Below are 24,225 nucleotides of genomic sequence, written 5' to 3'. Positions count from 1 at the left end.
TCATTAAAACCCTATCTAATTTCTTTTGCTTTTACCCAACCAACTTGGTTGATAGCGCCCTCCCTGTTGTAGAATTCACTCTGCTTGGACCTCTAGGAAATCTGTGTTGGCATTTCCATCACAGACTTTGATCAGAAGGCTATAAACTTGTTGGTAACTCTTCCCTAGGCCAATACCTGTAGTCATTATTAAGGGGGAAACTGTTTCAAGTACAAACCTCTCTCGGTGTTGCAGTTACTGCGTCTGCATTGGGCTTACTGACTTCCATGCTCTTGTAGCAGTGAACGGTAAATGTATTTTGCATTTTTATAATACCACTGGGAGAGAAGTATGCTTGATTTCCCACTCCTGACTGAGCCAGAGCAGCTCCACTTTTTTTTTTTTTTTCGGAATTTTCCCACAAAATTTTAATAGGTGGAGGAAAAAAATGACTTGTGCATAAAAAAATACAAAACTTTTTTAAAGGGTCTTTCTTATCTGTGCCTTCAACTTAACTGGCATTTACAGTGCTGTTTATGAATGAAACGTGAAGACTTACCAGCATTTTTTTTTGCTCTCTGTTGCTTTAATTGGAAGAGGTCAGCATTACTGGCTTGACACTGTTCTGACTTGCGAAATGCCTTTGGTATGAAGCAGGTTTCACCTTCCTACCGATCCGGTGAGAAAACTGGTGTTGAGGTTGGGTCTGTGTTTTGAAAATTTGAAACTAATATATCTTATCACAATGTATAGACTGAATAGGACCTCTGGGTGTTGCTGTTTTTCCTATGCTCTTTTCTTACCTGTTTTCTCAGCCCCTCTTTTTCTCCCTCTGCATCATGAACACTGCCTGCCTGATATCTTTTTTATTCCATCTCTCACTTCTATTAAATTTTCCCATGAGGGCATCTCCCTGAAATTCATCTCTTCCGTCCAGCCTCTGTTCTTCTCAATAGTTTAATGGTACAGCTTTAATAAACCAAGATTTCTCGCTTTCAACCTAATGACCTGAACCAAGTGAAAATTCTCTTTGCATAAAACTAGATCCTAGTGAATACTGTTAAAAACAGAGCTTTGATTTGAAGTTTTTCTCTTTCCTTCACTGTTGAATTCCTGTAGCGCCAGAGTGCCGTTGGATTTTTGTAGGCCAGGCATTATAGAAAGCTGGAGTTGGGTGAATTACCTGCTGCCCTCTTCACCCGGCTGTGTTACATCATGCTGGTGCAAATGGGAGGCCAGCGTGAGAAAGGAGGCTGGTCTTTCTGTTCAGTATCCTAATGGCTTCTTTTCTTCCTTAACCCTGGAAGTGCACTCCCCGCTAGATTTGGGGCTTGCCCTTGCCCTGGTGGCACGGCCAGAGGTTGCTAATGAGATTCAGCACGTGTCAGTGTTGGGGGGCGTTTCACTGTTGGGGGGTAGGGTACATCAGCTCCTGCAATGGATGTGATAACAGGAAAATGCATTAAAAGAGCTGGTGTGGGGAAGTGATTTAACGATACAGCTGAATGTGGGGAAATTTAGCTTTTCCCTTTCTTCGGAAGAGATGATGCACTCAACATCCAAATAGCAGTAATCAATCTGCATTTAAGGCGGCACAAATGGCCACTTCTGGAGAGCTGTATAATATCTCCATCTCCAAACAGTTTTCTCTTTCAGGATATTAAGAGGATCTGTTCACTCTTCATCCTGTCTTTCTTCCCCACTCCCAGTTCCATCTGATACAACTCAAACTGTGAGACTCGTCTTGATGACTAGTGTGAGGGGTTTGGGGTAAAGTCGGAACCCATTAGCTTCAGCTCCTGTGTTGTACACAAGGTGTGGGTAGTTCTATAGGTCACGGTCAAATAATGAACTCACAGTAAGAAGTCCTCCTTGCCCAGTCTTTCCTGTAATTATTAATCTGCACTGGTTGTGTTCTTTCAGAGGAAGTTGTTCTAGACGAACCTTCCTAATTAACTTGGTCCCCCCTCCACCCAGCTGTGACCGTTTGTCCACAGCACCTTGTCTGTTCTCTACCATCTCAGTGTTCTCTTGGCTAAAAGGCTCTAGTTCCTCTCACAGAAGCCCTAAGTATTTGAGGTTTCAAAATATTTCCAACATATTTCAAAACACACTTGAAGATTATCATACTGGGAACATAATTTTAATCCCAAATAAGTTATAATAATAAAGTGATAACATTTGACCCTTGACATTTTTAAATGTCTCATAACTTGACTCCCTAAACCACTGGTTCCCATAGGATGGTCCTCAGACCAGCAGCGTCATTTTCACCGGGGAACTTATTAGACATGTGAGTTCTCAGGTCTCCCCACATCTCCATTGCCCCAGACCTACCGAATCAGAAACTGGGGTTGAGTCCCAGCAATCTCTTTTCACGCGTCCTTCAGGTTGTAATGCACATGAAAATTTGAGAACCACTGCCCTAAACAATTCACCACTGTTTTGTTTTGTTTTGGTTTTTAAGAAAAAATCAAAATGTGTGTAATTTACGGCACATTAGTAATTTAATAGTTGGAATTGTAACCATGTGTAAAAGGTAATAAAGACTAAGGCATGGAATGGATAAGCTTTCGATCTCTTTGGATTTCTGTCCTAGCTATGCCTTCCCTGCCAGCCATACTTGTTCCTCACCAAGCCCATTGAATAGTTCTGTATTCCTTCCCTGTGACCTCTCTTTCCCCTTCCTCATACCCTGCGTTCGTGGCTTCTGAACTGAATTCCTTCTGAGTAGCCTCTACCAGCTCTTGGCTAATTTAATGTGAAACGATCTTAAGGGTTGCTGTGCTTGCTTGATTTGCCTCATCTGCGGTGTCAGGGGGCTGAGTGGGTCGGAGAGCCGAGTGTCTATTACAGATATCCCTATCCTACTTTTGCTCTAATCCTTGGAAATCTCTCCAGAGGACTGTAGTTCAAATAATTAATCACCAGTACATCAATGCACCGAATTTTATAGCTACTTGTGAAGGGGAAGTCTCCTTCATAGCTTCCTTTCGTTTGTAAGACTCTTTGCATCTAAATTTCTTGTAAACTCCCTCATGCATATGTTATCTCCTCAGCTGCCCCTGACTCCCCTCCTCCAGCTCTGGGCCTGGAAGTTGAGAAGGCTTACTTCCCATGCCTCTTGCTTCTGCATCAAGTTCAGAGAGCCAGATCTCAAGTGGATGGCAGTGAATCTTTTCCAGCAGGTCCCTGTAAGTGTACTCACATCGGAAAAACCATTTTTCCCAGCAGTAAGCCTGTTGCGTCTTTTGACTGAGGAAAAAGCATTAAAATGTTCTCTAATTTATTCATTTTACAGTAACAAACATCAGGTGCATTGGGGGAGAAAATAAAATGTGTGGTCTAGTGGGGTTTTGGATGAGCAAGTAAATAATTGCAAATATAATTATAAGCATGGAGATACCAGTGGGTACCTGGGACGGAGCACCTAAATCAACGGGTTTATCCACAAATAAGAGTCCACGAGGCAAGGCGTGTTCTGTCTGGGTTGCCTTGGGAAAGGGAGATGGAAGACAGGAATAGTGCTTTGCTGACCTGTGACACAGCCATTCCACTTCCGTGAATTTATTCTAAGGAATAATTACTGACAGTTTAAGAGTTATTCCTTTGGCATTATTTATAGTACCGGAAGTATTATACTGGACTATTAACATTCACATAAATATCTAGCAGTAGGCAATTGAGTAAATTATGGAATGTGTATCATGTTATGGACTTACGTGAAGTTATTCAAAATGATGTAATAAAACTAATACTACAAGGAAGTGTTCATTTAGTTATTGTTTCTGGGGGAAAAAACAATCGCCAGACTTTTCCCACAATTTAAGTGGGTGGGTATGTGTATATAAACACTTAGAAATTTTGTTAATGATGCTTTTATCTTGGAATTGAATTACGCATCGTTCTTTCTCCTGCTTTTTCTCTGGCCCTGTATTTCTGTATTGTCTCTGTGATCAAGACATGAAAACATTTGGGACTTCCCTGACGGTCCAGTGGTTAAGACTCTGCGCTTCCACTGCAGGGGTTGTGGGTTTGATCCTGGTCGGGGAGCTAAGTTCCTGAATTCCACATGGCACGGCCAAAAAATAAAAATAAATAAAAAGATATGAAAAAATTATAAAACCAGTGTCATTGAGGCAATTTTGAGTTGTCATTGCCTCTCATCTCATCTCACCTTTCTGCAGTCTTGTCCTCTCAAGAAGACTTTATTTATTTTTTATAAATTTATTTATTTTATTTATGGCTGCGTTGGGTCTTCGTTGCTGCACGTGGGCTTTTCTCTGGTTGCAGCGAGCGGGGGCTACTCTTCGTTGAGGTGCACGGGCTTCTCATTGCAGTGGCTTCTCTTCTTGGGAGCATGGGTTCTAGGCGCACGGGCTTCAGTAGTGGTGGCACATGGGCTCAGCAGTTGTGGCTCGCGGGCTCTAGAGCGCAGGCTCAGTAGTTGTGGCACATGGGCTTAGTTGCTCCGCGGCATGTGGGATCTTCCCAGACCAGGGCTTGAACCCGTGTCTCCTGCATTGGCAGGCGGATTCTTAACCACTGCACCACCAGGGAAGCCCCTCAAGAAGACTTTAGACTGACACTGACCATTTCTACCTGCTCTAGTAGTCCTTTGGTCCTAATCTGGGACAGCGTGGTCTGCTTGTGTTTCCCATGAATCTAATATTGGGCTACGTCTTCTCTGGTGATTCTCTGCCAGAGCTCAGTTTTTCCCCCTCTCTTAACCTGAGCACAGCAGATCAGATGTCACACCTGGTGGAACAGCAATGCGTCTTCGTTTCTTCTTATATTAGTTTTCGATGAGGTGGCCCAGAGTTCCTTGTTATTTGCTCCGCTGCCTCATAATACCTCCTGACTCGTTAGTTCACTGACCTCCCGTTGACCACAGCACTCAATTTCCTCCTTTCCAGTCTCTGTACTCTCCATCTTTTCTGTCTTATCAGTAATTCTGGTTTTGTTGAAAATGCAGCTGCATAAGGCCCACCCACCATTGTGCACCTGTGCCTGCTCTGCGTCTCATTTTCCGAGTGTCAGGACCTGGTTGCTTCTTCCCGCTGCCAAGGAACCAGTAGAAAGACCGAAGGAGGTGTTCCTTTTTGCTGTGCTTCACTGCTGTATTCATCAGTATGATCTGATACACAATGAAAGCTTCTTTAGAACTTTAGCAAGTTGCTCATTCTTTGTTCTGCTTTTTATCCTTTTCCGTTGGAATTATTTTCCTTTCTCCTCAGTCATTTACCCTGTATTATCTAGTAGGTGTTTCTGACAATCCTGCCACTTGGTTCCATTTCACTGTTTATGGTGGCTGGAGCTTTGCTCCCGTCACTGCCTTTCAGACTATTGACCATCTCCTCTAGCTGTAGGACTCTTGAAGAAGGGAGTGAGAGGCTTTTGTTCTTGATGCACTTTTGCTTCTGCTTAGAGGCCAGGCTTTCAGCTCTTCTGCCTTGCCCCACTCCAAGTAGCAAAACCAAGATGTCTGCGACCTGGAGCATATATCGTGAACCTGCACCTCCAGGAGAGCCAGCAAGCCTCACTCTTCTGCGCCCTGCACTCAGTTGGCATTATCCATGTCTCCAATCTGAAATATCTTCCACTCTGCATTAGTCAGCGGGCGTTTGTTCAGCTTTACTAGACACACGGTCATTGAACTAGGCGACCCTGAGTTTAAAACTATGTGACATAGCTCTGTGTTAAGTACCGTAACGAGTATTAAGGATAGAATTCTAACCCTCAAAGGGCCTGTAGTCTAGCTGTAGAAATAAAGTGAACACATGATACAATTTGAAAATACTGCATTGCAGTTTAAACTGCATGATGAACTGAGTGATACACGTGCATGTACCCATTCACATGTATAATTCTGCCATTTCAGAGTAGTTCATAGATACTTCCAGTGTTCAAACAGCCCCCCACCTAGGACCCCAGGTTAACAATTCCTACGTGACAATTGTTTTATGATTGTGGTGAGGTGGTGGCTACTGATAAGCTGTAATTCTTTTCTTTCTCTAGTGTGGATCTATAAAGACAGTGTAATGAATAACTTGGACGTAGGGGGCCTGGGGCAGATGGACCTAATTGAATTAGAAGGAGTAATGTGGAAATGGTGGGAAGACATAAACTCTGGGGCCCGTGAAAGCCAAGCATTATACTTTCCACTCGATGGATGTCACAGGCTGGTGGTCTTTGTTATGGGTATAAGTAGGGGAGCAAAATGAAAAAATCAATTCTGTGGAGAAGTCATGCAGCAGTGGTGTGCACCCTCAAAGGGACCTGAGTGGATTTAAAATATTCCTGATGTTATCTTGGAATAAATTGCTGTGGGCCTGGCCCAGGGGGGTTACAAAAAAGCCAAGTGAGCACAGTAGGAAGGAAGTTTTGGATGCAGGCAAGGAAGCAGAAGCACAGTTAAGGGACATTGTGGTTCCTGGTTACCAAGACAGTGTTGTTAAAGGGGAATGATGAATTCAGGGCCTCCTGATCTTCCTCGGCATTTCCCTGCTACCTCTCTGTGGTATGCTTTCTGTCACTTTATTTTCTTTGAATGCCTTTATGTATGAAAGTGGTTCTTTTTGAACTGGGAAACTGTTGGAGTTCCCATGCCCCAGAAAAATTCATATATATAATTCTACTACCACTTCAGGTTAGCTAATAGGTATTCCCAGCATCCTACGTAAAGCCCACTTATGTCGCCAGGTTAAGAATTCCTCGTGTGGCAACTATTTTATGATTGGGATAAGGTTGAATCTAGGTTGATAAGGTTGAATCTAACCAAAGTCTTTGAACTTTTTTTGTAAACTCACAAAAATATTCAGAATAATAATCTATACATTGAAATTAAGGTCATGGCCTCTTTGTTGGCACAAGATGAACTAATGACACAAGATGTCAGTGGTGCTAAGGCTTGTGCCTTGGAGAAGGAGGTTTTCTGCCTGTGCAAGGGGCCCCAAAACCGAAGAGCAAACTGTTTCTTCATATAAAGCGTGCTAGGTTCTAATTCTGTTGCACTAAGCTAGCCGGGCTAATCTCCCTTTAACAACCTCCCTGCCTGCCTTTGCAGAGTTGATGGTTTTTATCTTCTAGTGGGAAGGCAGAAGTATCTCATACAGAAGAATTTCAGACTTCGTTGGTTAAAGGGAATAGTTTTCCAGTGATCTGAATGGGGTTCCTCTTCCACGCTATAGCTTCTAGAAGCTTCTAGAAGCAACCTAGAAAGCTGAGTTTTCATCCCTGTCCTTTACTGTTACCTCTTTGTAGGTATGTGGACGTTACTCACTTTTCCTGGCTGGTGACGATTTCTGTCCATTATTGACACTGCTGGTTGTTGCCATCTTTGTCCTGCGGCTGCTTGGAGAAGAAAGCCTCTGAGAGGAGCAGCCTGTGTTCTGCCCCCCTGCTTCCTTTCTCCTGGCTGGCCTGAGCTCCAGCCTGCCTTTGTGAGAAAGCAGCTATTAAGCAGACACAGCAGGTGAAGCTTAGAAGTCTGGAGTTTCATTCCTTGCCTAATGAAAAGGGATGTTGAGCCGTGGTTGCAGCCTGCAGGCAGCATGGAGAGGGGAGTTGGTGTTTGCTCTGTGGAGCAGGTATCAGTGGAAGCAAACCTGCTACCTTTATACCCTCCCAGGTCTCAAAGACAGAGGGCCCCAAACCTATCCCAGAGAAGGTGGGTTATGTAAGATACAGGGGTAGCCGCACCAGGAAATAATGATAAGGCAGCAGAACCAGGATCTTCCTGTTTTTATTTTCCTTATATACAACTGTTAGTAGGCAGGCATGTCATATATGGATGCTTGCATCCCGGAACAAAGGTATATATTATATTCCTTTCATTAACCGCACTGTGGTAAGCCTACCACTCTTGGTGTTTGCTCCTTACCTCTTTGAGATAAAAGCATGAATCTCTTTCTTTTTTTTTCTATATCTTTATTGGAGTATAATTGCTTTACAATGTTGTTAGTTTCTGCTGTACAACAAAGTGAATCAGCTAAATGTATGCATATATCCCCATATCACCTCCCTCCCAGCCTCCTGCACTGGGCGGTTCCCCCAGATCCCCTCCCTTCCCCCTCCCTTCCCCCTCCCGTGGCATCAGCCTTGTGTCAGGCTGAGGGAGGTTTTCTGGGGATGGCTCACCTGGTGTCGTTTCTGCAGCAGCTGGCAAACAAGAACCAAAGCAACCTCAGCACAGGGAGGGAGACTCAAGCTGGCACTTGAGACCGTTTAGCTACTCAGTGATCCCTCACACTTTGCCGTCTGGGTTCAGCATACCACTTATACTTTAGAGGGCTTCCTGGGCGGGCAGCATTTGTGCTTAGTGTCTACAAATTATTAACTTTCAATTTTGTCTTTGTTTTTTTTTTTTTGGTACGTGGGCCTCTCCCTGCTGTGGCCTCTTCCGTTGCGGAGCACAGGCTCCGGACGCGCAGGCTCAGCGGCCATGGCTCATGGGCCCAGCCGCTCCGCGGCATGTGGGATCTTCCCAGAACACAGCACGAACCCGTGTCCCCTGCATCGGCAGGCGGACTCTCAACCACTGCGCCACCAGGGAAGCCCTTGTCTCTGTTTTGCTAAGAACTATTTCTCAGTTTAAATATCATGTTGCCTGAAATTTATCTAATTTAGCAATTGTATCTAAAGTGTGAAAAGATGAAGTCTTTGAAGGTTTTTCCAAAATTAATGCCTGAATGTAAACAAGTATCTAATTTTTTTTTAGGAACAAGGTAAGAGAATTTCTTCTTTTAATATTAAGACTTACTTCACTGTATGACAGTAAAATTAAGTGAGAAAGAGAAAAATAAATACCATATGCTAACACATATATATGGAATCTAAAAAAAAACTGATTCTGAAGAACCTAGGGGCAGGATAGGAATAAAGACACAGACTTAGAGAATGGCCGCATAGCACAGGGAGATCAGCTTGGTGACCACCTAGCGGGTGGGATAGGGAGGGTGGGAGGGAGATGCAAGAGGGAGGAGATATGGGGATATATGTATATGTATAGCTGATTCACTTTGTTATAAAGCAGAAACTAACACACCATTGTAAAGCAATTATACTCCAATAAAGATGTTAAAAAATAAATGAAACAGGGCTTCCCTGGTGGCGCAGTGGTCGAGAGTCCGCCTGCCGTTGCAGGAAACATGGGTTCGTGCCCCGGTCCGGGAAGATCCCACATGCCGTGGAGTGGCTGGGCCCGTGAGCCATGGCCACTGAGCCTGCGCGTCCAGAGCCTATGCTCCGCAACAGGAGAGGCCACAACAGTGAGAGGCCCGTGTACCTCAAAAAAAAACAAAAAAACAATGAAACAGAAAAGACTTAATTTTAAAGAGTTCTGGATTGTTTCAGATGTCATATGTACACTATTATCCGTATTTTCTGCTTTGGGGTATTATGTTTTTCCCCTTGGGGTGGTATGTTTAATCTTGGTTAAGTGCTGAATTTCTGCTTATGGCACAAAGCTACTTTGGGGTCACAGAGAGAAGGCAGAATTGTAGGTTACCAGCTCACCATTTTTGCCTTGAGAACCTGTATTCTGACTTACTGCCCAGGCCCTGTTCTTTTTTCCTCGTAGTATATGAGGTGCTCTCCAACCCCCAGGAAAGGCCAGGAGTTCAGCAGTGTTCTCCGTGAACCATCTGTTTATTGGGCAGGTCCATGTATTTTGGTTGTTAGAAGAGGAGGCGGCTGTGGGCAACCTGTGCCCACGTGAGACCTGCAGAAAGCTGAGCAGGCCTCGCCTAGAAGAAAGGCGACTTACCTCAGGGTGGCAGTGAGCTCTTGCCTTGCCTCGCTGCGGGTTTGTTCCCAAGCCCCCTCCTTGGAGTTTATGGTAGCAAAATGGGGAAAGCCTGCTGATGGCAGAGGAGGCTGTAGAAGCAGGACACAAGCAGGATGTACACAGGGCTTTGGGAGATGGAAGAGTTAGAGCTACCATTAGTGTGCAGATCCCAAGGGACCAGGGGCTAAACCTGGTCCGTGGTCATTATCAGACACCCTGAACAGTAAATCACTGGACTGAAATTAAATGGAGCAGTTGTGACCCATTTGCAATTTCTAAAGCTGAAGCCCTTGATTCAGATTCAGGAGGAATCATGGGAGTCAAGGAACTTGGAAATGTTTTCTTTCAGCCAACAGTTCAGATTAGAATGAGTGTATGATTTTTTTCTTAATTCTGTACTTTGACTTCTTCCCCTCATCATGGAGTGGAAACTGGGTGGTAAGGGAAGTGTTTTGTTTGTCGTATCTGAACAGAAGGTGTTTCAAATCAGTTGAGTGAGAGACAAGTCCCCTGGGTTGGAAAAAGGGGCAAGTGGGGAGTGATAAGGGTCCAAGTATGTGAGAAATGACTGTTCCACTTTGCACTCAGCAACACCCACCCAGTTTGATTTGTGAATTGGTTTTAGAAAGTTAGGACCTGAGAGTAATGCCTCTACTCCTGCTCATTAGTGGAGCTCGAGTGGGAAGAAAGTTGCAGTGTGGTTCCTAGTGTGAGCGTCCGACCTGTTGACCCTGGCCTGGGCAGTTTACTTTAACACTTTCTCTGGAATATGGAAACCCTAGAAAGTCTAGTTCATGGAGCAGTCACACTCCTGAACCTCTTCCTCAGTCTGTAAACACAGCAGTGTTCCCTGTGTGGGTCTGCAGGCTGGCAGTGTGCGCAAAGGTCTTGACTAATGGTGTCATCGCTGAGTGACGTACTCGTCACCTTTGATTCTGCGGTCCTTCATTGTTACATGAGTGATCATCATGTCCCTGAAGCTACCACTCAAGGGATTAGGAGGCAAAAGGTGGGAGATCGGAGCAAACCAGCCAGTGGTCAGATGTGTGTCCCAGGGTCCCCTGCTAAACCAAGTGTTATTACAGCCTGAGACTGATTGAAAATGAGGCTTAATGTCAGTTGTGTACCTTTGCTAATTTCTCCCCCCATCCTTTTTTTTTTCTTCAGCCGTGCGGTGCAGCTTGCCATATCTTAGTTCCCTGCCTGGGGATCGAACCCGGGCCGGTGGTGAAAGTGCCAAGCTCTAAGCACTGGACTGCCAGGGAATTCCCTTCTTCCCCATTATTAAAAAGACTTTTCAGTACAGTATTGCTTCATCCAGGGCAACTTATCTTTTTACTTGGGAGGAACTTATTTCCATTAGAATTGGAACACTAGCTACATATTTTTGCATTTAAAATGTTTCATGTGATTAAACACAGAAAGAAACGTTATTACTTCTGTTTTTTAGGAATGTGCTCTTCCAACTGATTCTTCTCTTGTGCCTAGAACGATGCCTTTCCTTTGCAAACAAGTTCTGGAGCTCTCTTTGATAACCAGGCACACTGTTAGCAGTAACTAGCAGCCAGCTTGTGGTAACTGGGCTTATAGGGGAAGAGCAGGAGTGTACCCTCCCCACCTCCCAATGCTCTGGCCGAGACTGGCTGCTCAGCAGCGTGCCCTGTGTAGTGACATGTGACCATCGGACCAACATCTCTTCCTGCCACCTTTTCCCACCCTCCTTACCCCTTCCCAGTGTGATTTGTATTGTCATCGGGCTTCTTTTCTTTTTTCTTCTTTCTTTACAGGGCTATTAAGAATGGTAAAGGATTGCATAGCAAGAAGGAAGTGCCTATCCACCGTGTCGCAGACATATCTGGGGTGAGTTGTGTCCGTGAATGGAGCTGTGTGGCTCCGAGGCGCCAGGAGCTTGGCTGCTTATTCACCGAAGGACCTCAGTTGATGTGTTTTCTGTAGCTCATTCGTTTTCAGGCACTGAATGTGAATTTTTCCATGGCTTCTCCTAATGCACCTACAGAGATCCTGTTTTATACTCCAGGAAAACAGAATTTAAACAAGGGCATAAAACCGCCTATCTCTTCACCTGAATGTTTACTGAGTTGCTTTTCCCTTTTCTTATTATCATGAGTTAGGAGATATTTCTTTTGAGTTGTATTAAAATAAAATTACCTTTAAAAAAAAAATCCCTGTTTAGTTCTGTGACTGGAAAGTCTTAGTGGAGAAAGGTCAAATACAGGTTCTAGGACAGGTTTAGGAATTAATCCTAATTAATCCTAATCAACTAGGGAGAAGTATGTGAGCATCCTTTGAGCTAACAGGTATACTAGATGATATAGGAGAAGAGATGATGCAGATACTTTTGAGCTCCCTAAAAGCTGTGTCCAAACGACTATTTCATGATCAGGATGCTACCCTTGCATATTTAGGAACTTTCATTGGCTGAGTTAGACTCCTTTGTTAGTTGAGGGGGTTTATTCACTTACTCAGCAAGTGCCTACTGTGCCTGGAACTGCTCTAGGCAGAAAATGTAACAATGAACAGAACTGATAACGTCCCTACATGCAAGCGGGAAAGGGAGACAATAGCAATGCCAGGCAGCAGCGACTGCTCTGAGGAATGGAACAGATCAAGGCAGTAGTGAGGGTTCAGGGGTTGATTTTGATCAGGTGGCCGGGGGAAGGCCTTCTGGCTGTCAGTTTCACCCTCTGTTCCTGGGACACACACCATCCAGTTCAACTCCCATAGTCACTAATGGGTAAGGAGGGGCTCCAGGTCATGTGTAGGGAGGAGCACACAGCCCAAGGGACATGACAGAGGAAGGGTAGTCAGTCTTAGCGTGGACACTTGGGAAGCTTGCCTTGGGCACAAGAAGAAAATACTACCGTAAACAGAAGCTCAGCCAGGCCCACAGCAGTGATGAATTCCAGTGTATATTATGTTGTGTTCCCAAGCCTGGCTCAGGCTTTGCCTGTGGTTCCTTGTGGTGGCTTCTAGCCTGTCTCGGCAGCTCTCCTTTGCCTGGGTGTGGTCGTCCCCTGTTGGCTTTAATCACTGGGATTCTGTTGAGCTTTTCCCTCTCTGTAGCAGTCACTGCAGACTACAGATTGCACAGTGTGGCAATTAATTAATTAGACTTCCATCAAGACGTCGTGCCACTGTTTAACGAGCAAGGTACATCACTGTGCGTTCCTCGTAGCTCAAGTCCAGAGAAGCCCAGAAAACCTATTACTAATGGCCTTTGAGCCACAGGTGACTGTGTTGTATCTCCTGAGGCTCATGGTTCACAGGTGACTTTCCCAGCAAGCTGGTATCAGACCAGTTTTCCCTGTGGTTTAGCGTGCTGTGTTATTGTTCCTGTGTATATTAACTTCTATATGTATCTGCTGTGGCATTCTCAACAATATTTCCTTTAATATCATTCTCTTGGTGAAGTCAAAGGGTAATTTTTTTGGTTATTCAACTGCAGGGGGACAGTGCTGTAAAATACCTATTTTGGAAAACATAGTGGTGACTCCTGCACTAATGGCAGATATGCCCACCCAAAAGCTCATGTCTGGCCCATACTCCAGGGCCGTCTAGAAGCTGAATTCAGCCTTGGGGATGGTGCTGTGTTTTGGCCTGTGGAGTTCCTATTCTTGCTTAGATTTCCTATTGGCATCGAGGTGAGGCCCTCAGCAGGTTTTTGAGGTAGAGTTACAGTTGCTTTGGGGCTGTCCTCTTGGTACCCCCAGCGTAGTGTCCTAATGATCTTGAGCGCTATCTTTGGATCGCATGCTGCCTTCTACCTTGATGCATTTTCTTTATGTTTGCCTGTTTGTTTTTGGTAGCAATGAATCTTAGGAAACCTGTCTTCATAATCCCCCACTGAACTGTAGTTCGGTTTCATACATACCTTTATCCTCTTTTCTGCCTAGATATTGGCGAATTGGTTTGCTCTTACATTATTCAAAAATAAATGCAGCGGGCTTCCCTGGTGGTGCAGTGGTTGAGAGTCCGCCTGCCGATGCAGGGGACACGGGTTTGTGCCCCGGTCTGGGAGGATCCCACATGCCGCGGAGCGGCTGGGCCCGTGAGCCATGGCCGCTGAGCCTGCACGTCCGGAGCCTGTGCTCCGCAACGGGAGAGGCCACAACAGTGAGAGGCCCGCGTACCGCAAATAAATAAATAGATAGATAGATAGATAAATGCAGCTCCCACTTACCATATAAATAAAAGAGGAAAGCTAGATCACGTGGGAGAGTGGAAGTGAAAAAGCTATTCCATTTAACAGATGTCAGAGTGACCTTGTCCACCTTCATAACACATTATTCAGCTTAGATTGCAGGGTTTTTTGGTGCCCTGTATAATAGACGAGTTTTGTCTCCCCCTTCTAACCTTCCTTTCTTTCCGTCACAATGTCGTGTTCAGTATATGTGTGTTTTGGGTGCCCTTGTGCCATTTAAGTGAGATGTATGGGTCTTCAGCTTCCTGAAGCATTCTGGTTATCTTACTGAGGGACAGGTATGTGGGGTCAGATGGGCCAATAGTTTACATCTGGTTGAAGAAACAAACATTGGAATAAAGGCCATGTAATACAAGCATATATAGTGGTTTCATTAAAGTTTCTCATTTTTTTTTAATCCTTGTGTCCCTCCCTCCCACCATTGGTCCCTCTGTTAGTTGCAGGTCGTGGTAAATGGCAGTTTTTGTTGAGCGGACACTGATGCAATATGCTGCCACCATAATTGACTATGAACTGATATTTGTGCATGACCGCTCACCCCAACCGAGGACACATCCTTGCAGGAGGAGAAGACACATATGCTCTGCACGTTTTGTTCTCTGAACACTCAAGAAATATGCTCTGTGGAAGAGGTTATATCATGATTGTGAGACAAATAACCCATACATTTGTTCTAGTCTTAATGGCCTCCCACTCTTAGAGTAGGTTTCTATCCCTTGTTCCCATCCCTTCTGTTGTATTTTGTAAAAATGATTTCAGCAGGTAAGGGTCAGAGTGCATGAAAATGCCTCCTGTAGCGAGTTAGCAAGTGCAAGCCCTGCTTGGCTGACTCCCTACTGTGGGAAGTTAAGTAACCCAGGTGTAGACTGACTCTGCTTCGGCAGGTGAGGTGCGGGCCTCCTCATGTGGTGCTGAAACAAGCAGGCCTTTTCATGTGCATTCATCAGCTTTTCCCAGGACTGGACCGCTCAGGCGTTGGCTACTAAACATGCTTTCTAACTTTGTGTTCTCCTGCCCCCAGTTGAGCCTCTTGCATCCCTTCCCATATCAAGAACGCATTACAGTTTTTTGACTTTTCAAAAATGTTACGATGGCTCCCCAATGTTCAGGTTGTGTTGTGTTTTGATTTTGTTAATATAGATGATTTTTGACATTAACGTCAGCTGAGTGTTGTGTTTTCTGTAAGCTTCATGGTGTCTGTGTGTAATGCCAACTGGATGAACCTACCTTTTGACTGGGGCTTGGATAAACTTGGCTCTTCTGCATCTCTGCTCCTGTTTTTCAGGGTATCCACTAAAGAAAAAAAAAATCTGGTAATTTGGGTCCTGAAGCAGTTACTGGTTTCCTTTATTTCTGACTTTTGAAGGTGAAGGAAATAGCCTATTACAAGCACCTATCATTGCTGTCCTTTTTACCCCTGTCCGGTTACCCTTCAGGCCAGGATGTTCCTGTGAATGTGAAACCGCTAAGAATTTGATCAACTTGGTACTAGATCTGATTCCATTTGGAGGGTGGTTCTGTGGTGACTGCTTCCCTTCGTACAACCATGTTTTCATTATTAGTGGGTTTTGTTTTTCCCTGTTCCTTTCTCCACTCCCTCCCTCGCCAGCATACAAAAAGTCGGAATGCGCGTCAGTGGAATATAAGGCCGTTGCTTATCTTCGGTTTATTATTGTTTTTGCCGTAGCCTCCTCTGTAATAAATACAGTCTCCTGCAGATATAACGTGTAAAACAGGCAGTAAAATGTGGCTCCCACTCCTCAGGTTGTAGCCGCGTTGCACCGATTTCTTCCTCTGCCTCCCTCCGCTGGTGCTTGGTGAGTCATAGTGTCTATTTGACTTCCTCTATTTCCTGTCATGTGTTCTTTCCTCTCAGGTGCGTGTGGGGTTATGACGTGTGTTGACGACACCATGAGAGGCTAGAGCCTAGCCCGGCATCCTGTCCACTCCAGCCACATTTCTAACAGCCCCAGAACGGGTCCGATTACCAGGATGGGGCTGTCCATCTCCTGAACATCTTCTGCCTTTCCATGATGCGGAATCCTGATGACTTGGAAGCGGATTGTGCTGCTGTTTATTCTGCTCTTCTCTCCTTTCTTGCCTTCTGGTTGGGCTCCCTTGAAGATCGTCTTCTTTGCTCACGTTCCATACTGACTGCTTGGTAACCTCCTCTATCCATCAGTGGTTTTTGTTGGAGATACATACTATTACTAATACGAATGTGCTTAAGCGTGGCCTAGAATGGTCCAAAGACTAGCTCTGGGGGTGGGAATTAGGGGGAGTCAGATTTTCAGGTCCCTGCTTTCTCCATTAAATCATGAAGACCTGCAGAGTTGCCCAGTCAGAGTCTCACATGCAAATATAAAGGATGGAAGTGTTCCTTTAAAATAAATAAGCAGGATTTTAAGCATGTCCTCCTGACCTCTTCCTTCAGGTTCTGGTTTTTCAGTATCTTTTTGAACTTGAATAGCAGTGTCCTCTTTTCCTCGGGGTGTTGGAGCCAGCCCTTTCCATGAGTCTTGGGGGCCATTATAGAAGTTATCTTTTCTTAGCTCCCAATGGAGTTGGGCCTCAATGTAAGAGTTTTAAAATCTGTTCGGCTGAAGAGATATAAAAAGTGGTCTGTCCAGTAAGTCTGAGGAAGGGATAAAGCAGTACAGTCACCCAGGGGCTTTATAACTTAGGCCTCTGTTAAACTGCAGTTCCCTTGTGTGTCTTCTGGCCTTCTTGTTTAGAATGCCTCCTGCTTACGTGACCCTAAGGTTCCTCTCAGCTTCTAATCACCGGTGATTTGATGGTACCGACGCTCCCTTCCTGTTTGTTTTAATAGCTCTTCCCTCTTTTACTCTCCCTTAGCCTCTGAGTAACCTCCTAACCCTCTAATGTCCCTTTTGTGCTGACTACACAAGGTCAAGGCCTGGGGTTCTGCCTGGGAGTTTGGTTGCTTAGCACTAGAGCTCCCTTCACACTACATTTGCTCCCCTGGGGAAATCCCAGAAGAACCTTGTCCTGCAAGAGCCAGCGCACCAGCTGCTGACCTTGCTGCTGGAAGCCTTATGTGCTCCATAAGGTTGATGTCTGCTCACAGGGAAGCCAGGCTCAGTGCTAGTGCTGGGCTCTCAGGTGCTTTCTTGCATCTCTCCTGCATTTGGCAACTCTAGTTTTTGCCAGTTTAGGGGAAGCTGCTGCTCTCTTTGTTCTTCTCCCCACACCCGAAGGTTCTTGAACTCCAGCCACTCCAGTCGGACTGCAATGTGCAGCTCGGTGACCAGGACTCTCACAGCACAGAAACGTGCACGGTAGCCCTGTGGCGAAGGCAGCTGCGAGGGCAGAGTGGCAGCTACCCTGGGAGTCTCTCTCCCATGCTGCTGAGGCTCTTTCCTTTCTCCATCCCCTCCCCCTCTCCTCTCCTGTCCTCCCATCCCTCCCCACAGCTCCCTTTTCCCCTCTCCCTCTGCAAAAGAGTTGGAGTTTGTTAAGGAAACCTTGATTTGGGGGGAGTTTGCTTCAGCTGGTCGCCCTCCCTAATGGCTGAGTGCGTCGCTTTATGGCCTTTTGTCCATAGTTCTTTGAGCCCTAGGAGTCCTGTGTGGCCAGTTCTTGTTTTGTAAAGCTCTCCTATTCACACTCCCCAGAACTGCAGGGGTATCCCTCTCTCCTTCTAAAGAAATCCGAAAGCATTTATGCTTTCCATGGGAATAAGAGAGAAGTCTATCTTTCTTAGTCTGAACATGTTTCTGAATGAAATTGCATAGAAATGCTGGAATTTTAAAAAGATTGTATTTCAGCCTCTACCACAGTTAGTGGTTGTGTTTAAGCACCTCCTTTTACAAATTTAATCCAGTTTTCAACTGAGTTCTTCTGTTGTGGATTTTTTTTTTGCACCGTAGGATGTGAAATCTAGGACATAATCTCTCACCTCTTTTATTTAGTTTGGGACATCAGGAGAAATTGTTAGTGGACTTTGAAACTGGCAAGATGATTATTGGGTATCCTTTCAATGGAACGCTGGGTGCTGCCTAGTAAACCCTTTGGGGTTATCTGATTCTGTAGCCCCTTTGCTTTTTTTTTTTTTTTTTTTTTTTTTTTTACATCTTTATTGGAGTATAATTACTTTACAATGGTGTGTTAGTTTCTGCTTTATAACAAAGTGAATCAGTAGTTATACATATACATATGTTCCCATATCTCTTCCCTCTTGCGTCTCCCTCCCTCCCACCTTCCCTATCCCACCCCTCTAGGCGGTCACAAAGCACTGAGCTGATCTCCCTGTGCTATGCGGCCGCTTCCCACTAGCTATCTATTTTACGTTTTAACTGGCATGTTTTGCACCCCTGTGGAGAGGGAATTTAACTTGTGAAGACCTAATAAAGATGCAAATGATTCCTGTTTGTACAAATGTGGCCCTGTATAGACAGATACAATTAATTTCTGCTCTGTAAAAGAAATATTTTCAAACTTTACATTTTCACTCTATAGTTTTGCTGTACAGTTTTGCGTCTTTAGCAAACTGACTTCAGCATTTCTAGCTGCCTGTATATATATCCATCCTCCAGGCTCTGCTTCGAATCACTTGTAATATCTTTCTGGTTCCCTCATGAATTAGTGAGTTAAAATAAAAATTTTGACACATCTTTATTTTATATTTGTATAGAAGTCATGATTTTACCTGTTTGAAAATTATCCTTTAAGCGGATAGGGGAAGAAATTGCAAAAACAAGAGAGAAATACAAAACTACTTATAACATTGTTTTTATTGCCTCCTTTGTACCTGAAAGTATGAAGAGTCATTTGGTTGTAGAAGTTCTTTTAAAAAATACAGTTCTAAAGTGAATACGTCTCTTTCATCTGCAGAATGCCCAATTCCATCCTGTACCTTACTGGGTCTGCCGTTTTTTCACCAACAAGCTTTTTTTTTTAACAGCTTTATTGGAGTATAATTGCTTTACAATATTTTGTTAGTTTCTGCTGTATAACAAAGTTAATCAGCTATATGTATACATATATCCCCTCCCTCTTGAGCCTCCCTCCCACCCTCCCTATCCCACTCCTCTAGGTGGTCACAGTCCGACAAGCTTTTGTGTTGGAAAATTCAGGCGCCATAATAGGTTGAGGTAGAGGGATTGGACATTGAGCACAGGGCCCTATGTCTTGACGTTTGGTGGGTGTGTTCCAGCTCTGAATTTCAGCACCTCTGAAGAAATGTTTGATCAGGTGACTTGTCCAGAGGTTAGAGCACTATTAGAGACAGCATTTCTTAAAATTTGTTACTTCTTTCAGTAAAACATCTTATTTCCAAAATAATCTGTAGACTTGGTGTGTCACTGCCGTGAATTCTGTTTTCAGGAAGTTTTCTGCCACAAATTTGTCTAGTTCCCTTCTGATTCCTTGTTTAACTGACTTCATACAGGGGGACGCCTACAAATGAGCTCTGAGAAACAGGGTCCTAGCTTTTATTTAAGTGTCCTGAGCTATAATTTTTGTGTCTTTCTTCCTTTGTTCAAAGAAGGGAGAAAAGAAATTGAGGGAGTCCAGTAGCATTTTTTCCAAAGAAAAAAATGTCATCTCTTTCCAGAGAGAGTTGCCTCTAGCACAGATTCTGCTCTCGCTGGTTCATGCTCTTCAGTTCTCTTTTCTGTTCTCTGGGTGCATGTGGGGAGTGTTCTATGAGTCTATTTCATGGGTCCAAATTGGCTGTGAATGAGCCCATTGCAGACTTGGCTAAATGAATGCTTCAGGTATTTTGGAGGCAGTTGATAACATTCCCGATTCCCAGGTTCAGGTGTGTGATCAGGTTGTCTGATCTGTCCTGTGACTGCCGACTGATGTGATGAAACTTGAAATATTTCTGCCCAGCCACGGCTTCACTCTCCACTTCACCATCATAACACTGCTTAGCCCTAGATTGAACTCATTTTGTCCTGTGGCTATTGCTTATGTAAACATCTCAAAGTAAGTCATTTTACTAACACAGACATTCTGCTTACTCAAGTTTTAAGGCATTATTTAGCATGCTTCCAACATATTCCCTAAGGAATATGTTGTACAGAATTTTGTACGCTACTTGCAGTGTTGACGTCCAGACAAATATTCTCGAATCAGACCTCAGGGTGGCTTTGGAATTACCTAGTAATTTTGTGCCTCAGTTCCTCATGAAAGGGTGTTCTCGGGAAGAAATGATAGAATTCGTAAGACAAGATTAGATTCGGGAAGGTTTGAATTTGGAGGAAGACCTGTGTTCTCTTGTAGGACATTATTGCAACACGCCTGGCTACTTCACCCACCATAGAGAATATTTTCATATTCAGTCTAGTCCACTGTTTCCAGTTCTCAGTCCACTGACTCCAACTCCCTTATGGATGTGCTGTTTCTGAGTAGCTGTCTCAGCGCTCCTGACCATGCCCTCCTCCTCCTTCAGGCCCTTTCTCTTCTTCCTGGCAATTTTCCCTTTTGATCCTCACTGCCTTCTCATCATGCTTTACTTCAGCATTTACACAATCACTTATTACCATGATTTTGTACTTGTTGATATATTGATTGGTAACCCGTCTCAGTTGACATATGTGCAGTGATTTTCCTGAATAGTTGATAAACTCCTGAGAAAATGGGATCTTTTTTGTATCTCTTCACAGAGCCTGATTTAGATTTGATCTGCCAGGAGATGACCTAAACAGTATGAAATTGTGTTTGAACGAATGTGACCCTAGATCTTAGATGTACCGTTAACTGTGCTGGTTAGTAACTAGAAGTGGGTAGACTAGTAGAAGGATACAACAGGAAGGATGCCTGTTTTCTAGCATATGGCAGCAGTACGGAGTACGTGATTAGTAGCATGAGCCCCAGTATCAGATCAGCCAAGTTCAAGTCCTGGCTCGATTGCTTATTAATTTGTCACCTTGAGGTTATTTAACGTCTCTGTGCCATGGTTTTCTCATCTGTAACATGAAGGTAATAATGGCCCTTATTACCTCATTAGGTTGTGGTGTACTTGAATGAGTTAATACATCCGAAGTATTTAGAACAGTTGACATGGTTCATATGGTGGTGGTGGTGGTTATTAAATGGCTGAGCGTCCTGCCTAGCCTACAGAAAGTCCTCTAAAATGACCCATCATCCTCATCAGTAGTATTTGTATTGCAAACTTTTTATCCAAGTCCCGAACCATACTCCTTCTCTCCTGAGTTCTTTTACTGCCCCATTATCTCTCCTTGACATTTAACATATGCTATCTGGCTTGTGTTTTAGATGCATTTGTCATGTTGAGTCATGAATGAATGATCAAACAATTAGTATTTATCAAAAGCTTATTATATTCCAGGCACAGTGCTAGGCGTTGAGGATAGAACATTAAACTGTACAGGTGTAGTCCTTCTAGGTCATACACAATTCGGTCTCTAATTACAGCTATGATAGAAGTATAGAGACCTGTGAGAGTGTATCTTCACAGCCTACCCCTTCTCCCATGTGCTCAGAGACCATCTTTTAAGTGATTTTAAAATGAGGCCTAAAGGAGGAGTTAGTTGGAGGTCTTGTTCAATTGATAGGCTAGATCCTTAGAATCTCACATTTAGAACCTCAGTACAATATCCATATGCAAATACATCATATCAAAGTTGTAAAGTCACTGGTTGGAGGCAGGGTTAAATCTGTAGTTTTCCTTAGGAAGAATTAGAATTCCCAAATATATGCCAAAAGACGACAATTCTAACAACTTTAAAGTTATTTTTCTTTAAGGGTAGTTTCTTTACTGTTTAGCCTATCATTGCACATTTTTCATGTATGTGTGGAATTCTGGGTACTTTTTATTAAATCTGTTTCTGAGCCCAACCATGGCACTCTTTACATCGTGCTGCTGGCTTTACTAGGAACACATTTTTCTTATTCTTGCATCATGCTAATAATGTGTGATTTTTGTTTGTATTTCTACCTAATGTCGACACTCCTTTTTGGCTCTGAACCATAATTATCTAAGTTAAACTTTTATTCCTTAGGAAAAGAGCTACTTAGTTTGCTGTCTTCAGTGCCATAAAGCTCTGTGCTTTAGATGATGTTTTTGAAGGAATCACGGAGCACGTTTCACATGCAATTTTAGGTCGGGATGTTTTCCAAATCAGTGTCCAGACTTCATTACAGTGTCCATAATATTTATTTGTCTCAAAATATGTGGAACAATTTGAAGAACTAATTCACTCAAGAGAATGTTGACTCTTGGCTCAAAAAAAAAAAAATAAACTGGAGAGAGTTATCTGACCTGAATAATTTGCAAGTTTATCTGGGCAAAACTGAATAAGCCCTGAATATTAATGTATTTTCTTCTTTTAAAAACAAAAACTTGGGGACTTCCCTGGTGGCGCAGTGGATAAGACTGCGCTCCCAATGCAGGGGATCCAGGTTCAGTCCCTGGTCAGGGAACTAGATCCCACATGCATGCCGCAACTAAGGAGCCCACTTGCCACAGCTAAGGCCTGGCACAACCAAATAAATAAATTAAATAAAAACAAAAACGTACACAGTTCTTAGCACAAGTTTTCTGTCAAAATTTTTGTTTTTAAATGCACTGAATATCAATAAGCCAAAGGAAGAAAATCATCTCTACCAGTACTACCAGAAATTTTTCAATAAGAATACATCTGTTCACCAAAATGTGGGGTTGTTTTCTTTTTTCATTTTCTCTCCTCCCCCCTCTCTTTTTTAAGTGATGAAAGGTTTTTTCAGAACAGAGACTTTCTTTTATTCTTAACGGTACAGTCAGTGTGTAGAACAGTGACACATAATAGGTGCTTAATTCCTCTTTCCACATGAATATTCCTCTTTTACACTTTTAATGTCTACCTAGTATTGTGTCTTATGTATCGTTGGATAGTTTATTTGGAACATTTTTTCCTTTCTCTCTCTCTCTCTCTCTCTCTCTCTCTCTCTCTCTCTCTCTCTCTCTCACACACACACACACACACACACACACACACACACACACACACACAAACATTGGTTCCTTAGCTAAATCATAGTCTGTAGTTATTTTCTTAGAACAATTTCATAAAGTAGAAACTTAGACCAAAGGATAGCATGACATGTTTTAGCATGATCATTATTTACCTATAAATCTTTATTGAGTAAAATGATTAGATTTTAGTTTTATGCATTTGTTATTCTTAAACACTGACCACCTTTTGTCTTAATTAATAATTTCTACCATACTGGATATCCTTTTTCTCTGTTTCAAAAAGTTGAACTTAACCTTGCAAATTTTATAATTATTTTCGTTAGCACTTTAAAAATGTAAATATTAACTCCTTCAAAATGCTTTTTACTTAATTTATTGGACCTAAATTGGTATGTCTTCAAGCAAAGCTGAATGTTCACAGTACTTTTAGGGGATGTTGAAATTATTTTAATCACGTAACCTTTATTTAACATTTATTTTCATTTTTTATTTCATGTCATAGATTGCTTGGTTTTTTGTTTTTTTCCTCCTCCATCCTTTTCTGAAGTTGTGTGTTCTTGTCTCAGTTGGGGCAGAGTTTAGCATGGCATCAATTTCCTTGCCTCTGAGTTCTTGATTTGCCCATGAAATGAAAACTTGTGCTTTGTTAGACCATCGTTTAAATTCTTTACTCTGCACGTATTATTTTAATTATATCTTTCAAGCCATTTTGTGGTTCTGTAATAAATCCTCACCTCTTGCATATAGAGACCTTAGAAGTGATAAAAATCGGTCTAAAATTTTTAAAGAAAAAATTGTACTTCAGACCTGTATGTTACTTTTTTTTTTTTTTTTTTGCGGTACGCGGGCCTCTCAACACTGTGGCCTCTCCCATTGCGGAGCACAGGCTCCGGACGCGCAGGCTTAGCGGCCATGGCTCACGGGCCCAGCCACTCCGTGGCATGTGGGATCTTCCCGGACCGGGGCACGAACCCGTGTCCCCTGCATCGGCAGGCGGACTCTCAACCACTGCGCCACCAGGGACGCCCCAAACCTGTATGTTACTTTTTAATCATAGCCTTGTAATTGATAATCCAGAGTTAACAGATGCTGGTTGAGTGCTTTGTTCCCTATTCTCACTGTCACATACAGGTATAAGCTATGTTTTTAGACCATTCTCACGTCCTTTTTCTGGTAACGTACGAGATGTTTATTGTGGTATTCCTATAATAATTTATTGTCCTTTTTTCTTAGAAAAGTAACAGCAGACTTGTTAAAAATTTAAATGGCCTTTTTTCACATCCCCATTGATTG

General features: G+C 43.4%; 1 protein-coding gene across 1 annotated transcript in view; it reads left to right on the top strand.

The window, feature by feature from the left end:
* SND1 (staphylococcal nuclease and tudor domain containing 1) overlaps positions 1-24,225 on the top strand; it is a 413,476-nt gene that overhangs the window by 234,490 nt on the left and 154,761 nt on the right. Inside the window, exon 14 of the mRNA XM_024762838.1 lies at positions 11,554-11,626. Coding sequence (XP_024618606.1) covers positions 11,554-11,626 — 73 coding nt within the window. The remainder of the gene's footprint in view (positions 1-11,553; positions 11,627-24,225) is intronic.

Source organism: Neophocaena asiaeorientalis, unplaced genomic scaffold (assembly GCF_003031525.2).
Source record: "Neophocaena asiaeorientalis asiaeorientalis breed wild unplaced genomic scaffold, Neophocaena_asiaeorientalis_V1.1 scaffold681, whole genome shotgun sequence".
Taxonomy (NCBI): domain Eukaryota; kingdom Metazoa; phylum Chordata; class Mammalia; order Artiodactyla; family Phocoenidae; genus Neophocaena; species Neophocaena asiaeorientalis.
The sequence above is the reverse complement of the archived record's forward strand: the minus strand, read 5'-3'. Positions and strand labels throughout refer to the sequence as shown.